This window comes from Sceloporus undulatus, chromosome 2 (genome assembly GCF_019175285.1).
Source record: "Sceloporus undulatus isolate JIND9_A2432 ecotype Alabama chromosome 2, SceUnd_v1.1, whole genome shotgun sequence".
In the NCBI taxonomy this organism is placed as follows: domain Eukaryota; kingdom Metazoa; phylum Chordata; class Lepidosauria; order Squamata; family Phrynosomatidae; genus Sceloporus; species Sceloporus undulatus.
The window spans coordinates 295585641-295601186 of NC_056523.1; the positions used below are offsets into that span (position 1 = coordinate 295585641).

At 40.8% G+C, this 15546-nt stretch overlaps 1 protein-coding gene across 1 annotated transcript in view; it reads right to left on the reverse strand.

Annotated features, from left to right (window-relative positions):
- The window catches only part of CWC27 (CWC27 spliceosome associated cyclophilin), a 160512-nt gene that overhangs the window by 43065 nt on the left and 101901 nt on the right, over positions 1–15546 (reverse strand). Inside the window, exon 11 of the mRNA XM_042452243.1 lies at positions 11825–11928. Within this exon, the coding sequence (XP_042308177.1) occupies positions 11825–11928 (104 nt within the window). The remainder of the gene's footprint in view (positions 1–11824; positions 11929–15546) is intronic.

Here is a 15546-nt window from a genome sequence, read left to right on the forward strand (position 1 = left end):
GGCTTATTTAACATAATGTTTAAATCCACTCCTATCTGGATTTTGTTTTGATGTTGTAGTAATGTAACAAATTTGTAAAACACCTGTTATTAAAACAAGGAAAACAATACAAAATGACATAGCATGTAAAATTTGGAGTATGTTGATGATTCCTAAGCATATTCCTAAGCTAAGTTCGGGAGTTCATGGCTACCATGACTGCCATGGGCCTGTCCCAAACTGGTCTCAGGGCCCACGCATTGTGCTGGTAACACACTCGATGTCGTCTTTAGTACGGACATGGGCACTCCATGGGCAGAGGTATGCAATATCTCTGCCCTATCATGGACGGACCGTTTTCTGGTTGAGGCTCGGCTCAAGGCTTCTACCCATATCCCTCCTGGGGGTGGAGGACCTACTAGGATGGTCCACCCTCGAAGGCTGATGGAACCCAAAAGGTTCCAAGAAGCCCTAGAGCAGGGGTAGGCAACCTGTGGCCTGCGGGCCGGAGGCGGTGCAGCGAGGCCTTGGGACCGGCCCCAGCCCGGTCCTGCCGCCGATTGCCGCTGGGGCCTTTGGTGTCTCGCGCGCAGGGGCAAGGAGGGCAATTGTCTAAAGAAGTCTCAGAAACATGCATTTATATTAACATTTTTTTAAAAATCAGCACATTTTTTCGCATGTCCTCCATTTTTCATTTAAAAAGTGCCCTCCATTTGAAAATTTTGTCCTACATTTGTCCTGGTTTATGTATTTATTTAATTTTTAAACAATTATTTAATTATTTATTTTTTGGCTTCGGCCCCCCCAGTTGTCTGAGGGACAGCAACCCGGCCCCCGGCTCAAAAGGGTTGCCTACCCCTGCCCTAGAGGGGTATATGGTTGGTACTGACGGCGATTCTGTTGATGCCCTGACTAACATCTGGGATAAAGATCTCTCCAGGGCTATATACAGTATCGCTCTCAAACGTCCTTTCCGGCCTGCTTCCAACAAGCAACCCTGGTATACGGAAGATCTCAGGGAAAGGAAGCGGGCCGTGCAACAACTAGAGCGCAACTGGCGAAGACATCAGCACTTAGCCGACAAGGCACTCCTTGAGTCTCTTTTGAAGACTTACGGAGTGGCAATAAGTGCAGCTAAACATTCATTTTATGCTGTACGTATTGCGTCCGTGGAGTCGCGTCCAGCAGAGCTGTTCAGGGTAGTGAGGGAGCTAACACAACTGCCCCCCTCCCTGAACCCCATTTTAGAGCCATCTAAAGCCTGCTGCGACAAATTTAACAACTTCTTTGCGGGTAAAATCTCTCGGATAAGGGCTGATCTCGACGCCAGTATTTCTTCAGAACCTACAAGAGAGGTGTCCAGAGCTTCTGTGAACTCTGTTAAACTGGATCACTTTGAGTTTGTGAGTTCCGAGGAAGTGGACAAGATTCTTGGAAGCATTAGGAAGACTACATGCTCTCTCGATCCCTGCCCCTCATGGCTGGCAGCTCAGGGGGGAACTGCAGTAACATCTATGTTGCACCGCATAATTAATACATCTTTTAGCGAGGGGCGGTTTCCATCTAGCCTGAAATTAGCAGTTGTTAAACCTCTGCTTAAAAAGCCCTCCTTAGACCCCCTGATACATAACAACTATCGGCCTGTGTCGCTGCTGCCTTTTTTGGGAAAGGTGATCGAGAGAGCAGTTGCCTTCCAACTCCAAGCGATAAACAGATTTTCTTGACCCATTTCAAACTGGCTTACGGGCGGGCTATGGTGGTGAGACTGCCATGGTCGCCTTAGTCGATGATCTCCATCTGGGCATGGACAGGGGAAGCGTGTCCTTGTTAGTGCTTTTGGACATCTCAGCGGCTTTCCATACCATTGAGCATGGTATCCTTCTGGAATGCCTGAGGGAGTTAGGTATCGGGGGCACTGCGCTCCAGTAGTTCCGTTCCTACCTCTCGGGTAGATTCCAGATGGTGCAGCTGGGGGACGTCTGCTCCAATAAGAGGGAACTTACATCTGGTGTCCCTCAAGGAGCTATTTTGTCCCCCATGTTATTTAACATTTACATGAAACCGCTGGGAGAGATCATCCGGAGACACGGGGCGCGGTGTTATCAGTACACTGATGACACCCAGATTTGCTTCTCTGTGTCTGTGACTAATGCAGTGACTAGGGATGGCATCTCTCCTCTAAATGCCTGCTTGGAGTCGGTAATGGGCTGAATGAGGGAAAACAAACTCAGCCTGAATCCAGAGAAAACGGAAGTACTAGTGATAGGTTCCCTAGGCCCGGGTAGTGAAATTTGTCCACCTGTCCTGAATGGAGTCACACTCCCCCTGAAGGACTCAGTTCGCAGCTTGGGAGTGCTTCTGGACTCATTGCTCCAACTGACATCTCAGGTGGATGTGACGGTCAGAGGCGCTTGTTATCAGCTTCGGCTGATATGCCAGCTGCGACCCTGCCTGGACCGGGGGGACCTTGAAACTGTAGTACATGCTCTGGTAACCTCTTGATTGGATTTCTGTAATGCACTCTACATGGGGCAACCCTTGTACCAAACCCGGAAGCTTCAATTAGTGCAGAACAAGGCTGCGAGATTGGTTGCTGGATGTTCCAGGGCAGACCATATAAAACCTATCTTGAAAGATCTCCATTGGCTGCCTATTCGCTTCCGGGCCCAGTACAAGTACAAGTATAGGTAATTACCTATAAAGCCCTAAATGGTTTGGGCCCAGAGTACTTGGAGGACCGCTTCTCCCCATATAATTTGCCCTGCACACTCAGGTCAGCTGGGAAGAATCTGCTGAAGGTCCCAACTGCGCAATATGCGGCGACCTTGCAAAGGGCCTTTTCCATCTCGGCCCCAAAAATATGGAACAACCTTCCCGAGGAGCTCCGTTCCACCACCTCCCTGGACCTTTTCAGAAAGAACCTTAAGACCTTTTTCTTTCACCAAGCTTCCCCCCCCATGAGATGTGATATTATGCCCTCTCCCCCTATTGTGTAACGATTTTCACAATGTTTTGGATCAATTCAACCAAGCTGGCTGTGTAATAGCTTTTAATGTGATATTTTTTACATTGTTTTTATCGATATGTATGTATTTTTATGTTGAAATTTTAATCTGCATGCCGCTTTGATCATCGCGGAAAAGCGGGATAAAAATAAAATCTATTATTATTATTATTATTATTATTATTATTATTATTATGAATATACTTTTTTATGACAGTCTGTGTGATTTTGTGGTTAGAGTGTCACTGGAGAGACCTGGGAACAAATTAAACCTATTTTGTGACTTTTGACCAACCACCATTATCACTTCCCCACCTCATATGGCTGTTTTGAGCTTAAAAACAGGGGGAAAGAAGCAAACAGTGTCTTATATTTTAAGTAAAGTCAATATATTAATACAGGCCAGGATCCTGCCAAGTACACTGCAGAAGTAATCCATGCTTTAACTGCCGTGACTCTATGCTAGGGAATTCTTGGGTAGAAGCCTTGAGAATTATGTAGTTTTGCGAGACATTTAGCCTTCTCTGTCAGAGAGATCTGATGCCACAATAAACTACAATGCCCAGAATTCTTTAGCACTGATCCAGGGCAGTTAAAGTGGTCTCAAATTGGTTTATTTCTGCAGTGTGTTTTAGCCCTATGATGACTGAGCCCTAATGCTGTAGCTACATCTCATGTATCACGCCAACTGTCATTTCTCAGTGTGTCCCAACTGAAGAGTTTCCGAGGCGCTGAAGACTGGAGCGCTGGAAAATGACATCTGTAGCAGACAGCTGGTCGTGGAGTACATTGAGAACAGGCCGCCAGAGAGACCCCTTGGAGTCTTACTGCAACTGCTTCTATAAATATGTCCTACAATTTGGGGATCACTATAGATTGTAATTTCCCAACATCCTGATTTACAGTGTCTAAAACAGTCTTCAACTAGAATACTGCCTGGATGGAAATGGTCGTTAATCAGTGTAAATGTGAATCCCAAAAGTAACATCTTAGGCTCTCGTAAGTACTGTACTTAATTGGATGTCAGCTACACTAAATATGTATATAAACATACACAAATAAAATATAACATCTGAAATTGAACACATTCAGTTAGGAAGCAAGAGTTTTAAGACCGTGTATCTTGCTTACTATAAGGACTCTTGAGATGGTTATGATCAGCATTTAAAGATATAATACCTAAGGGGCAATAAAAAACAAACCAACTTTGGAGCAACAAAAGGAACAGGACAATAACCAGCTGAATCCAGAAACAGGTGTAACAATTAACCAAAGTCTTATCTAACTAGAAAAGGTCTTGGGAACAAAGATGATATGTCTAGTTAGGCGGGGTTCTATATCAAAACATGCCTCCACTAAGACAGATCTGTTGGTTGCTTCCTCTTGTCTAAACTCAAAAGGAATGGACTTTCTAAACCTTGTCACCTCAGAGTTTGGGGAGATTCTAAAACAGTAAGAGCAGCATTTATGCTGCCTCTTCATAGTCTCAGGGACCAAAAGGGAAACAATTTTCCATGCAGCACACACACACACATTTGATAGGAAGACCACTGTTGCTAGGATTAAGGTGGGTCAAACATGACAACAGAGCAGTGGCATGAACACGTATGCTGGCAATGAATATGGAACAATGATTTGGATCTTCCTTCCAGCACTTGGTTTCCTCACATACACATCCCGTTCTATAGTAATCTGATGGGACAGTGTTGACAGCTCTTGGAAAAATGCCAGTCCTTTTTTACAAGTAGAATGTGAAATTGTTGGCCTCGGGGTATTGTCTTTCTTTACAAGAAGGAAGAAATAACACAACGCGGAAAACGGTTGCTGGAAAAGCTACTGCCACAGGTAGTTTCAAGGTAAATATCAGAGGATGTTTTGATCTCAAGATACATAAAACTCAGAATAAATGAGCCAACAAGGTGTGTAAGAATATACAGTCATAAAACTACATAACTAGAAAGAACAAACCCTATTAAGATTGTTAAAAGATAATCAAGATGGTCATGCTGTTTGATAGATCCTCCAAAAGTAGCACACAAAAACCAAAACAATTCTGTGCCAAAACAGGACAGCATGAAAAAGCAAACTATACCACTAAAGTTGCCAATGTATTTGATAGTATTTGAAGACTCAAACACCTATCTATTTTGAATTTATTGACTAATTACATTGCTGTTATACTCCAATACACTACTGTCTGCCATGTAACTTTATAACTAGTGGCCAGCAAATGTTGCCTCATTTAGAAGAAAGCTGACATACAAATATTTTAATATATAAATGTGACGAGGAAAAAGAGAAAATGTTTCTACCTTCCATCTTTTTTGCATTAATGATGGTAGGACAAAATCAACTTGGACTTTTAAAAACATCTTAAGAGTGCTTGCATGTTGTTTCAACGGTTTGTTGGGCTGCTATGTGTGTGCATTTTAATGATATTTGTTTTAATCTGGTTTTAATTTTTTGATTGTTCAATCTCGTTTTAACTTTTGTTATCATGTGGATTTTTAACAATAAGTTTTTTGATTTGTTGCAAACTGCTTTAAGTCCTGAACTGGGGAAATGTGCAATAGAAATAAATATAACATCAACAACAAAACAGTTTACTAAAGAGTTCTAAAAGCGATAGGGAATGAGGCAGTTCCTATCTTAAACCTGTCTGACCTTTCTACAGCTGAAAAACACTTTATTTACTCTAGTATGCAACAAGCTATGGAACTGAAATCTAAAACATGTCAAGTAGAGATTTATTTGGAGTACTGAGGTCCAGCAGAACGTAGTGGTTTGAGCGTTGATCTAGAACTCTATAAACCAGGGTTTGAATCCCCACATGGCCATGGAAACCAGCTGGGTGGCCTTGGACAAGTCACACTCTCTTAGTCCCAGAGGAAGACAAAGGCAAACCCTCTCTGAACAAATCATGCCAAGAAAACCCTGTGCTAGGTTTGCTTTAGGGTCACCATAAGTTGGAAATGATGTGAAGGCAAACAACAACTCTGGCCAAAGAAAAACTCTAGTGTAAGCATGCAGAACAACAAGTAAGACTCTTTCATACAATAGTAGAAGGCCAGAGTCAATCACTGATAACCTATTTGATGCTTGCAAATATTTCCATGCCATGCTTTCCCATCAAGTCTGATCATCTAAGACAAATTGGCTTTGCAATTACCTCTTTCTAACTACAGACTGTCTTCATGTTCAAAGTGAATAACTGATTACAGTTTTATGTTTCTAAAAGGAAACCAGCATGGTTATATGCTCCTCCATACCCACCCCAAATCCCATTTTATCTTCAACATAATGCAGTTATAAAGATTAGGCTGAGAAAAGGTGACTGATCTAATCTTTATAACTGTATAACTCTGCTTAATATGTTTTATGACTGAGCAGGGTTTGAAAACCAGGTTCCTACTGTAATTATCTTCATCTCACTGCTAGTTGACAGCAGCAAGACCTGATACCCACTCCTAAATCTAGGCCAATATCATCTTGTTATCAGGGATTGTGTGTGTGTTGTGTGCCTTCGTGTTTGACTTATGGCTACCCTAAGGTGGACCTATCATGGGTTTTTCTTGGGTGAGATTTATTCAGAGGAGGTTTGCCACTGCCTTCCTCTGAGGCTGAGAGCATGTGACTTGCCCAAGGGTTTCATGGCTAAGCTGGGAATTGAACCCTGGTCTCCAGAGTCAATAGTCCAACATGCAAACCACCATGCCTCTTAATCTTCTATACTGGGTAGGTAATGACAATCTTATGCATTTATATTATTACCTATTGTTTTATATGTATTTTGTAGATTGTATGCCATTGGCAGGTTTTATTTTTATTCATCTGATCATTTGTATGTATAGCGCTGTGTACATTTACAGCGCTATAGAATTAAACTATAATAATAATACATTATCTTTTTAGCTTTCAAATTAATCCTTTTTTTCAGTTTGATAATAACATTCATTTTTAAAAGCCACAATACAAATAACTATTGACAGGCGTCTTTATATGGTAACATGGCACTGTTATTTATGTAATTCTCCCTTAAAATGTAACTTGGAAACTTTTAAATGATTGAATGTGACTTCTATATTGCCTCAGGTGTTATCTCAAATAACCACTGTTTTTAATCCTCTCTTTATTTCCAAAGCTCAGGTTGCTCCTTCTAGCCTATATTTTGACAATTCACAAGTGAGGCATTGTTTTGATAATGCACCAGAAAGGAACTGACACTTTATCTTTCTAAAGCAGATTAGCATTTACCTAAACCTACATGTGTATAGGGTTTAGGTTTGCTGCATGACACTTTCAGTTAAATATTTAAATTCACAAAATAGGAGGAAGATTGAGCAATATAATTTAGAGAAAAGGTGTGAAGAAAATGAACAAACCAATCAATCCAGAACATGGTAAACCAATCAGGACTTTCAGGCTATTGTGGTAAACTATTCTGGATTGGAAGAGCCAGTGTGGTGCTGGACTACAACTCTGGAGACCAGGGTTCAAATCCCCACTTGGCCATGAAAACCCACTGGATGACTATGGGCAAGTTACACCCTCTCAGCCTTAGAAGAAGGCAAAGGTAAACTCCCTCTGAAGAAATCTTGCCACGAAAAATCCATGATAGGTTTGCCTTAGGGTCACTGTAAGTTGGAAATTACTTCAAGGTAACTCTGGGTGGGGAGGATGGCCTCACTACTGTTCTTTAATGGCAAAATAGGGCAAGCCTCTGAATGTCAGATTGCATAATTTGAAATGTGCACATTTCTTAGTTGAAATATGCATTCAAGACAGGTCATTATTTCTTCTACCTCCTCCTGCCTTTTTCCCAATCTGGAACCCAAGGAGGCCTACAAAAGTAAACAGAGGTAGCTACAAAAATCACATTGTACAAAAGTTAAAATATAATTAAATTATCAATCAAATTGAAAGCAGTTAAAAACAAACCACTGGGAAAAACAAGTAGCTTTTGATGTACCAAAAGCTAGTGCCCGCCACAAACTCAAGACTCACTGGTCCTAGTACTCCCTACATTTTTTGCCTGGATCTGTAGTTACTCAGCTCCAACGTGGTCATTCCTCTACCTTGTTTTATTTGTCAGGTAACTCACATTAGTACTTTCCAGACTCCTACTTCAATTTCCGAGACTGAAGTCTCATGAGTGTTACTCACATTCACCTAACTATTCCTTTTCATCTCTCCTAGACTCAGTGGACACCACGGCTTTTGCAATTGCTGGAAACACCACCACCCCTTTCTTTTTTGGCACTCTACAGCAGGGGTAGGCAACCCTTTTGAGCCAGGGGCTGGGTTGCTGTCCCTCAGACAACTAGGGGGCCGAAGCCAAAAAATAAATAATTAAATAATTTTTTTTAAAAAAAATTAAATAAATAAATAAGCCAGGACAAATGTAGGACAAAATTTTCAAATGGAGGGCACTTTTTAAATAAAAAATGGCAGACATGCGAAAAAATTTGCTGATTTTTAAAAAATGTTAAGATAAATGCATGTTTCTGAGGCTTCTATAGACAATTGCCCCACCATGCCCCTCGCGCGAGACGCCAAAGGCCCTGGCGGCAATCGGCGGCAGGACCGGGCTGGGGCCGGTCCCAAGGCCTCGCCGGGCCGCAGGTTGCCTACCCCTGCTCTACAGCATGAGATACTCTGTTGTTACTGTCAGGCAACTACATAATAGGGAGCAACCACATTCGCAAGTAACAATAAGCCAAGATTGTGATTTATTCAGGCTTACTGTGATCAATGAACATGAGGGACTCACAGCCTGTTTTTGCACTTGGCTCCTTCCTTTGCACAGATTTAAAAAAGTAGGTAGCAATGGCCCATAAATGACATCCTAACGTAGCATTAAAGATTCCCCCTTTAAAACAAGCCAAGATTTGTAACCCAACAACAAAAGCTGCTTTAAAGTCATCTTAATAATATTGGCTTATTTAGGAGCCACAGGCCAGGATCCTATATTTGGATGTCCCAATAAACTATTCTTTCTTGATTTGTTTTACTGGAGAGTACCTTAAAGGAATAGCAAAGAGGGTATGAACACGGTATATGTACAAGCACAGAGGTTGTACACAATCAAAGAAAAATGTCAATTTACTGTTATGAGTGAATACTACCATTATGTTGATTCTGCAGGACCAAGCATCTTTTTTCTTTTCTTAGGACGCTTATCACTAATGCAACTGAAAAAGATGGCTCTAGCCCTCAGAAACTTATGACACAAAATACATGTGTTAGTCTTTAATGTGCCACAAGGCTCTTTCTTGTTTTTATTACAGATGGTATATAACATTGGGAATAAGCCTACTGTTTAAATTGGGTTTATGAGGTTTGACTTTTGCAAGCTTTTGGCACTGCAGAGCCCGAGGTATTTTAATGCATTTTTAAAGCCTGGTTTGGCAGCAGGATTACAAAAGAAAGATTGAAAGAGGCTTGAAAATTATATCTTGTGTTGCTAAAGCAGCAGAAGATCCTGGAGCAGCTGAAGCATGAGACTTAGCCCAGTGGTCAAACAAAATAAAATGCAACAAATGAAAAAGCAGTTGTTAAAGATTTCCAGCTCCTGTAACAGCCATCATTATAGGAGGACTTTGTTCTCTACTAAAGAGTCTAAGTGCATACCAAAAGCTATAGGCACTGATACTATGCTTTGATTCCAGTTTCATATGCTGGTTAGTAAAATCAACCACAGTTTCCTGGTTTAGGAGTAAATAGGAAACTGGGTTTAAAGGAAGGGTGAGCAGAAAATAGATTGGTATCTACTGGTAGAGCTTGTGATGATCTGGTCTGAAATTTCTCACTATAAACAGCTTAACAAGAAAGTTTCCCCACCATCTAAACTAGATTGCTGAGGCACAGAAAGTTGGAGTGAACCCAGGAGCAGACATGTGTGGGAAACAATTAAGGCATCAGTTTTGATCCTGAACACAAATTCTTGAACTAGACATGTGCTCAGAGGCACTTCTATCTTAATTCTAAATGACCTAGAGCTAGCTCCCCATGTCACATTTTGCATCTGCTTCTGTTTAGCAGATCTCAAGGTTTTAATTTAGAAAATGAAGTACATTTTTAAGGCTGAAATCTAACCTTAGTGTAAACTAACCAGGATAAAAACAGTACAGGTGGTGAGAAGAGGTTTGAAGGGAAACTGCATGGCCCAAATCCAAGTTTATTAAGCTGTGATGACTACATCAGAACCAGCCCAATATGAAGGGAAATAATGCTGTTTCTAAGCCATTCCAAAATAATTCATGAGTACTGCTCTTTATCACAATTTAATGACACAAACCTAACCTATAAAATCTAGGTAACACAGATCTGTCATCAGAACGGTCTGCTGGTACAACTTCTCTGCTTGTTAGGATTTGCCATCATAAAAGCCATGAAGGGGTGAGATACTTCAATGGCTGCAGCAGTTCAGATCCAAACCTGTCCCAGCCCAGAGACACAGCCACAAAGATTAACTATGGACAAAAATTTGTTTGCTGCAGTGTTCCTTTGAGTTGTTTCTGACTTATGGCAGACTCTATCATGGGGGTTTCTTGGCAAGACTTATAAGGAAGGGGTTTACTACTGCCTTCCTCTGAAACTGATAGACTGTGACTTGCCTAGGGTCACCCAGTGGGTTTCTGTGGCAGAAAAGGAATTTGAAGCCTGGTCTCCAGAGTCCTAGTCCAACACCCAAACCACTACACCACACTGGCTGTCTGGACAAAAATACCCTAAGTAATTTCCAACAGCCTAAACTGAGGGTGTTGGATATTGCAAAGGATTAATCTGGTCTAAGGTTGGCTCAGTTGGTCCTTGTCCATCTTCACCAGCTAGAACTGTGCTCAAAGACATGAAGAATATAACAAATAGAGATTTGGATCTTTACTACTGCTTCAGCAAGGGCGATATGTTAATTTAATAGTGAATTACAGTAAAATAATCTAGCAATATACCTCAGTCCTCAGAAATCAACTTATTAACATTCCCAGTATTTCCTGGGAATTTAAGTTACTTTATTCAATGCATATATATTCTTAATTTTTTAATTTTGTAAAATAAAATAAAATAACTTTCCAGAAATCTGGAAAGATTTACAAACTTCCAGGATATTGTATTGATCCTGACCAAAGGTAAATACCAGAATATGTTGAGACTGTTGATCTAGACTTTATAATGAACTTATTATGAAGAGTAGCTAGATTCTATAAAGCCACTTACTGGATAAAATCACAAGCACAACTAATCTTGAAATAATGAAAAACGAAAAATAAAAAGTTGGACGTTGCTTTAATGTGCAAGCTAATTTTTCAATGGGCTATTTTAGAAATTAAACTGATAGTCCTTACATTCAGCATAATTTACATGTTATAGTCCTCCAACTTAATATTACTTGTGTGTGCCTTTTTTTTTGTTTTTGTTTTTTTTTGGTTACAATAAGCTACCATTTTAAAAGAGAAGTAAAGAAATGCAACCCAGGATATATCATAAAACCAGACAGGAAATGCTATACAGATTGGAGAAGACTCAATTTTCATTTGATCCCATTTGCTCCTGTTCTGCAAAATAAATAGCCAGCAATCAGTAAGACTTTGTGCAAGGGACAAAATCTCTAGAACCTTTTCAGAGAAAAGTATTTTACCATAAATTTAATCAGCAAACTATTAAGGAAAAGTTAAATAAGTGATAATAACTGGCTGATGTTCAAGGTTTTTTTTCATGAGCAAACAATGGACTAGATTTTTGTATATCTTGAGGATATTTGGCACCCTGCCCTCCTGAGAAAATTATTGCATTGCACTGGTGTACAAGTGCAAACACATGTTACCTTATTTCATGGCTTACCTTCATTGTTACTTTCTTTTGGTTTTGTGACATTTTCTTCCCTCTTTTGCTTTGCTGCAAGTAATTCACGTTTCAGCTGACGCACTTCTTTTCGGAGCTCCTCACTGTAGAAAATAATGTTTAAATACATCAATTTTTAAAATTTTTAATTTTTTGAAACAAACTAAAGCAAAACTAAGACATAGTAAACTGTTTTTATTCATGTTAGCATTTTATGAATTTCAAAAATCCCCATATGGCTAAAACACACAGACACACATACACAGCCAAACAAGCAACCTATCAGTAAATCAGTAATTAAACACGGTGAAATACAAGGTACAATATATACTCATGTATACCTCTAGAAATTTTAGTTTAAAAAAATCCATAAAACCTGTGGCAACTTATCCACAGGTTAATGGGAGTACTGTGACTTAGCTTTTATCAAAAAAAGAACCACCTCTTCTCTGAGAGGAGTGGCAAAATGGAGAACCTACGGCCTGTTACAGGCCGCCCAAAAGGGGAGGTCTCGGGCCGCTGCCGTTTGCAGTGCGGAGGAGTCGCAGCAGCCAAACCACGCGACTCCTCCGCGCTGCAAAGAAGGAGCGTGAAAATCGCTCTCCTTCTGGCAACCCGGAAGAGATGCTGCAAGTGCCAAAGCGCGCACTCGCGGCGTCACTTCCGGGCTGCGACGTGTGGACGCAGAGTGTCCGCTATGTCAAAACGGCGGTGGCCGTGTGGAACGGCCGCTGCCATTTGTTACGGACTCTGTCTGTAATAGGGTATGGGGCATCTGGAATGGGACGTCCTAAGGATGTCCCTTATGGCCGTGTGTAACGCGCCTCAAAGAAACACTAATTCCTTCTACTCACTCCACCATGGTAATGCTTCTGGCTTTTTTTAATGTCTGGGCAGGAAAATAGTGGCTCTGTGGTGCTTCCCCAAAAAGGAGATCCAAGAATAGATGGGGTTAGTATTTCTCTTAGATTCTCCCAGGACAAACTAAGCTCTCGCTTTTCTCCACTCTACTCAAAGAAGGGGGTAGTTCTTCTCTTGATTAGAGTTAATTCTGTAACTTAATTATTGCCTTTACATTCTTTTTGACATGTGTATATTTTTCTTAGCCCTGCCTACACCTGATCATCTACCACCATATTGCACAGCAACCATTTACTGTAGTTCCTTTTTCATCCATCCAGCCTTTAGGGTGAACACAAACAATAATGCCTGCTGGAATTGGTAAATTTTTTGTCATTATTATCCTTTGCTTTGTCCTTTCCATCCTTTGTTACACGCCTCTAAGTTTATTCTTCACTTATCCATGGGCGATAACAAAATCCATAATTTTGGCCTCAAAACCTGCCCTCTGCATATGCATGAGGTTGATTTATAGAATAGTATACAAGGTAAATGCAACTTCCTAACTGGACAGTCTAATAAAAAAATGTGAAGCTGCAGTCTGGCTTTATAGCTTTCTTAAAAACTGAATTCAGACAACTGGATTCAGATAGGTCTCAGCAGTCTAGTATTCTATATTGCTAAACTTGAAACAACTCAACTGTTAGCTAAAACCTCACACTGTGTTCCCAACCAATGGAATGTGGAAAGCATGGAGCCCCATGAAGGCTAATGCCAAACATTGTCAAATACCCCACTTTCCCAATGATCTTCAAGTATTTTTAATTGGTGCTTCTATTTCACTACTGGTGGCACAGAGACAGCAACATCGAGAAGGGACACTTAAGCCATCTCCTCCCTCAGTGAATAATAGTGGTATATAAACAAACAGTACTGATTGGGATTGGGTTGGGGTAAAGGAGACTTTGGCTGTCTTCTCCTACAGTCATGTAACTCCCTTATAACCTAATTATTTTATGTAGGAATGTTAAGATGAAGCTAAGGCTGAAGTTTTTGCCCAACTCCAAAAAGTAAGTATGTGAACATGTACCATGCAGGGATCCCCAGCTGACATTGCAATCCTCAAGGCAAAAAAAATTGTTTTATACTCTTGATAAAAGCATACTACGGAAACTATCTGTCATCCTCACGTTATTTTGTGGGACAGTATATTAAGCTTCCAAAATTGCTGTCTATTCTGTACATGACTGAATCAATAACTTCATATTACCAGGATTACCAGTCTGGCACTTTTCATAAGTAACCCATTCACAGTTCACCACCAGAGAGTGAAAACGTCATCAGTCAAGAGCAAGCAGCCAAGTTTGGAATAATAGACGAATTAAAGGGCATTGACAGAGCTGTGGAGTGAAGCTTGCACAGCACATTCTTGGATTATGTCTGACTGTAGCTATTTTCTCCAACCTTTCATAACAGTAATTTAGAATCATGTTACTAAATAAGAGGAAAGATGACAAATAAGACAAGCAAAAGATCCCCATTCCTTTTTTATCCATTAAATTAGTACTAGTTTTTATTTCACACAGGAAGGCAACGAACCTATGATATACGACATTTGTAGTATATTTTATTAACTGCCAAAAAGTCAAAAGTATAAAGTCGCAAAGTTATCTAGGCAAGACCTATTAGATAGCAGTTGAGGTCTGTATCTACTTACTGAATCCAAATGGGATTTACTTCTGAGTAATCACAAAGGTAACTGCATGTACATGATTGTACTGTGTATTTCTTCTACATAGGTATGAAAAAGCATTCAGGATTTATTTTCAAAGACATGAAAAAATCAACTTCCAACCCTAGAAAATCCTGGAATTTGTATTTGTAAGGAGTATTCCACAAAACTGTTGCACACTCATCACACCAGAAAAACCCAAGATTCTTTCAGGTAAGCTATGACAGTAACATCGGTATAAACACTGCAATGCAGAAAAATCCTTAGTGATTAGTTTAACATACCGGTAGATGGTACAGAAAATCTGTTTTGTCCCAGTCTTGGGCTACTGATTTCAACAATAAAATGTTTAAAAGCATCCCATTGACAATTAGCGAAGTCTGAAATTTCTTCAAATTGGTTGGATCATGTTCGCTGTGTTTTAATTTATTAGGATTATTATTATTTGGATTCCCCCACTCCACCCAAATATGTTACATAGGACTTGACTCTATTCTCACACTTGGGAGTTTGGACAAAATAATCTGAAGATGATGGTATAAATACTTAAGCGCTTTAGGAGTGTGAGCAATATTGAGTTAGAGAGAAATCACATCATGGAGGAAATCCATGGCTGGTTCTCCCATTTTCTTTTTTATTGAAATGCAGATGTGGTGTTGCTGAGGACTTGGATGTTAGTTTGATCTTAGGAGCATTACTGGAAGAGAGGCATTTTAACCATCTCCTCAATAAAAGCCCCTGAGTGTTTTGCTTTCCCTTCTGCATAATAAGAAGTCAGAGAGAATGAGAAGGAACTCATTCTCAGGAAAACTGTTTTGTATTGGTGCTTTCTCCCTTTTCTTAGACAAAATGTAGAACCATGCTGTGCAAGGCGGCGGCGGCGGCGGCAGGGACAGGCAGAGCAGCGCGGAGCTAGCACGCTCCCGGGTCATCCCCCCTCCCAACGCGCAGCAGCGGCGGCGGAGGCTAAGGGCACAGCCCAGGGCCCTTTAAAAAGGCCCAGGAACATCGGCCCCAACGCGGCGGCGGCAGGGAGAGGCAGAGCAGCGCGGAGCTAGCATGCTCCCGGGTCATCCCCCCTCCCAACGCGCAGCAGCAGCGGTGGAGGCTAAGGGCACAGCCCAGGGCCCTTTAAAAAGGCCCAGGAACA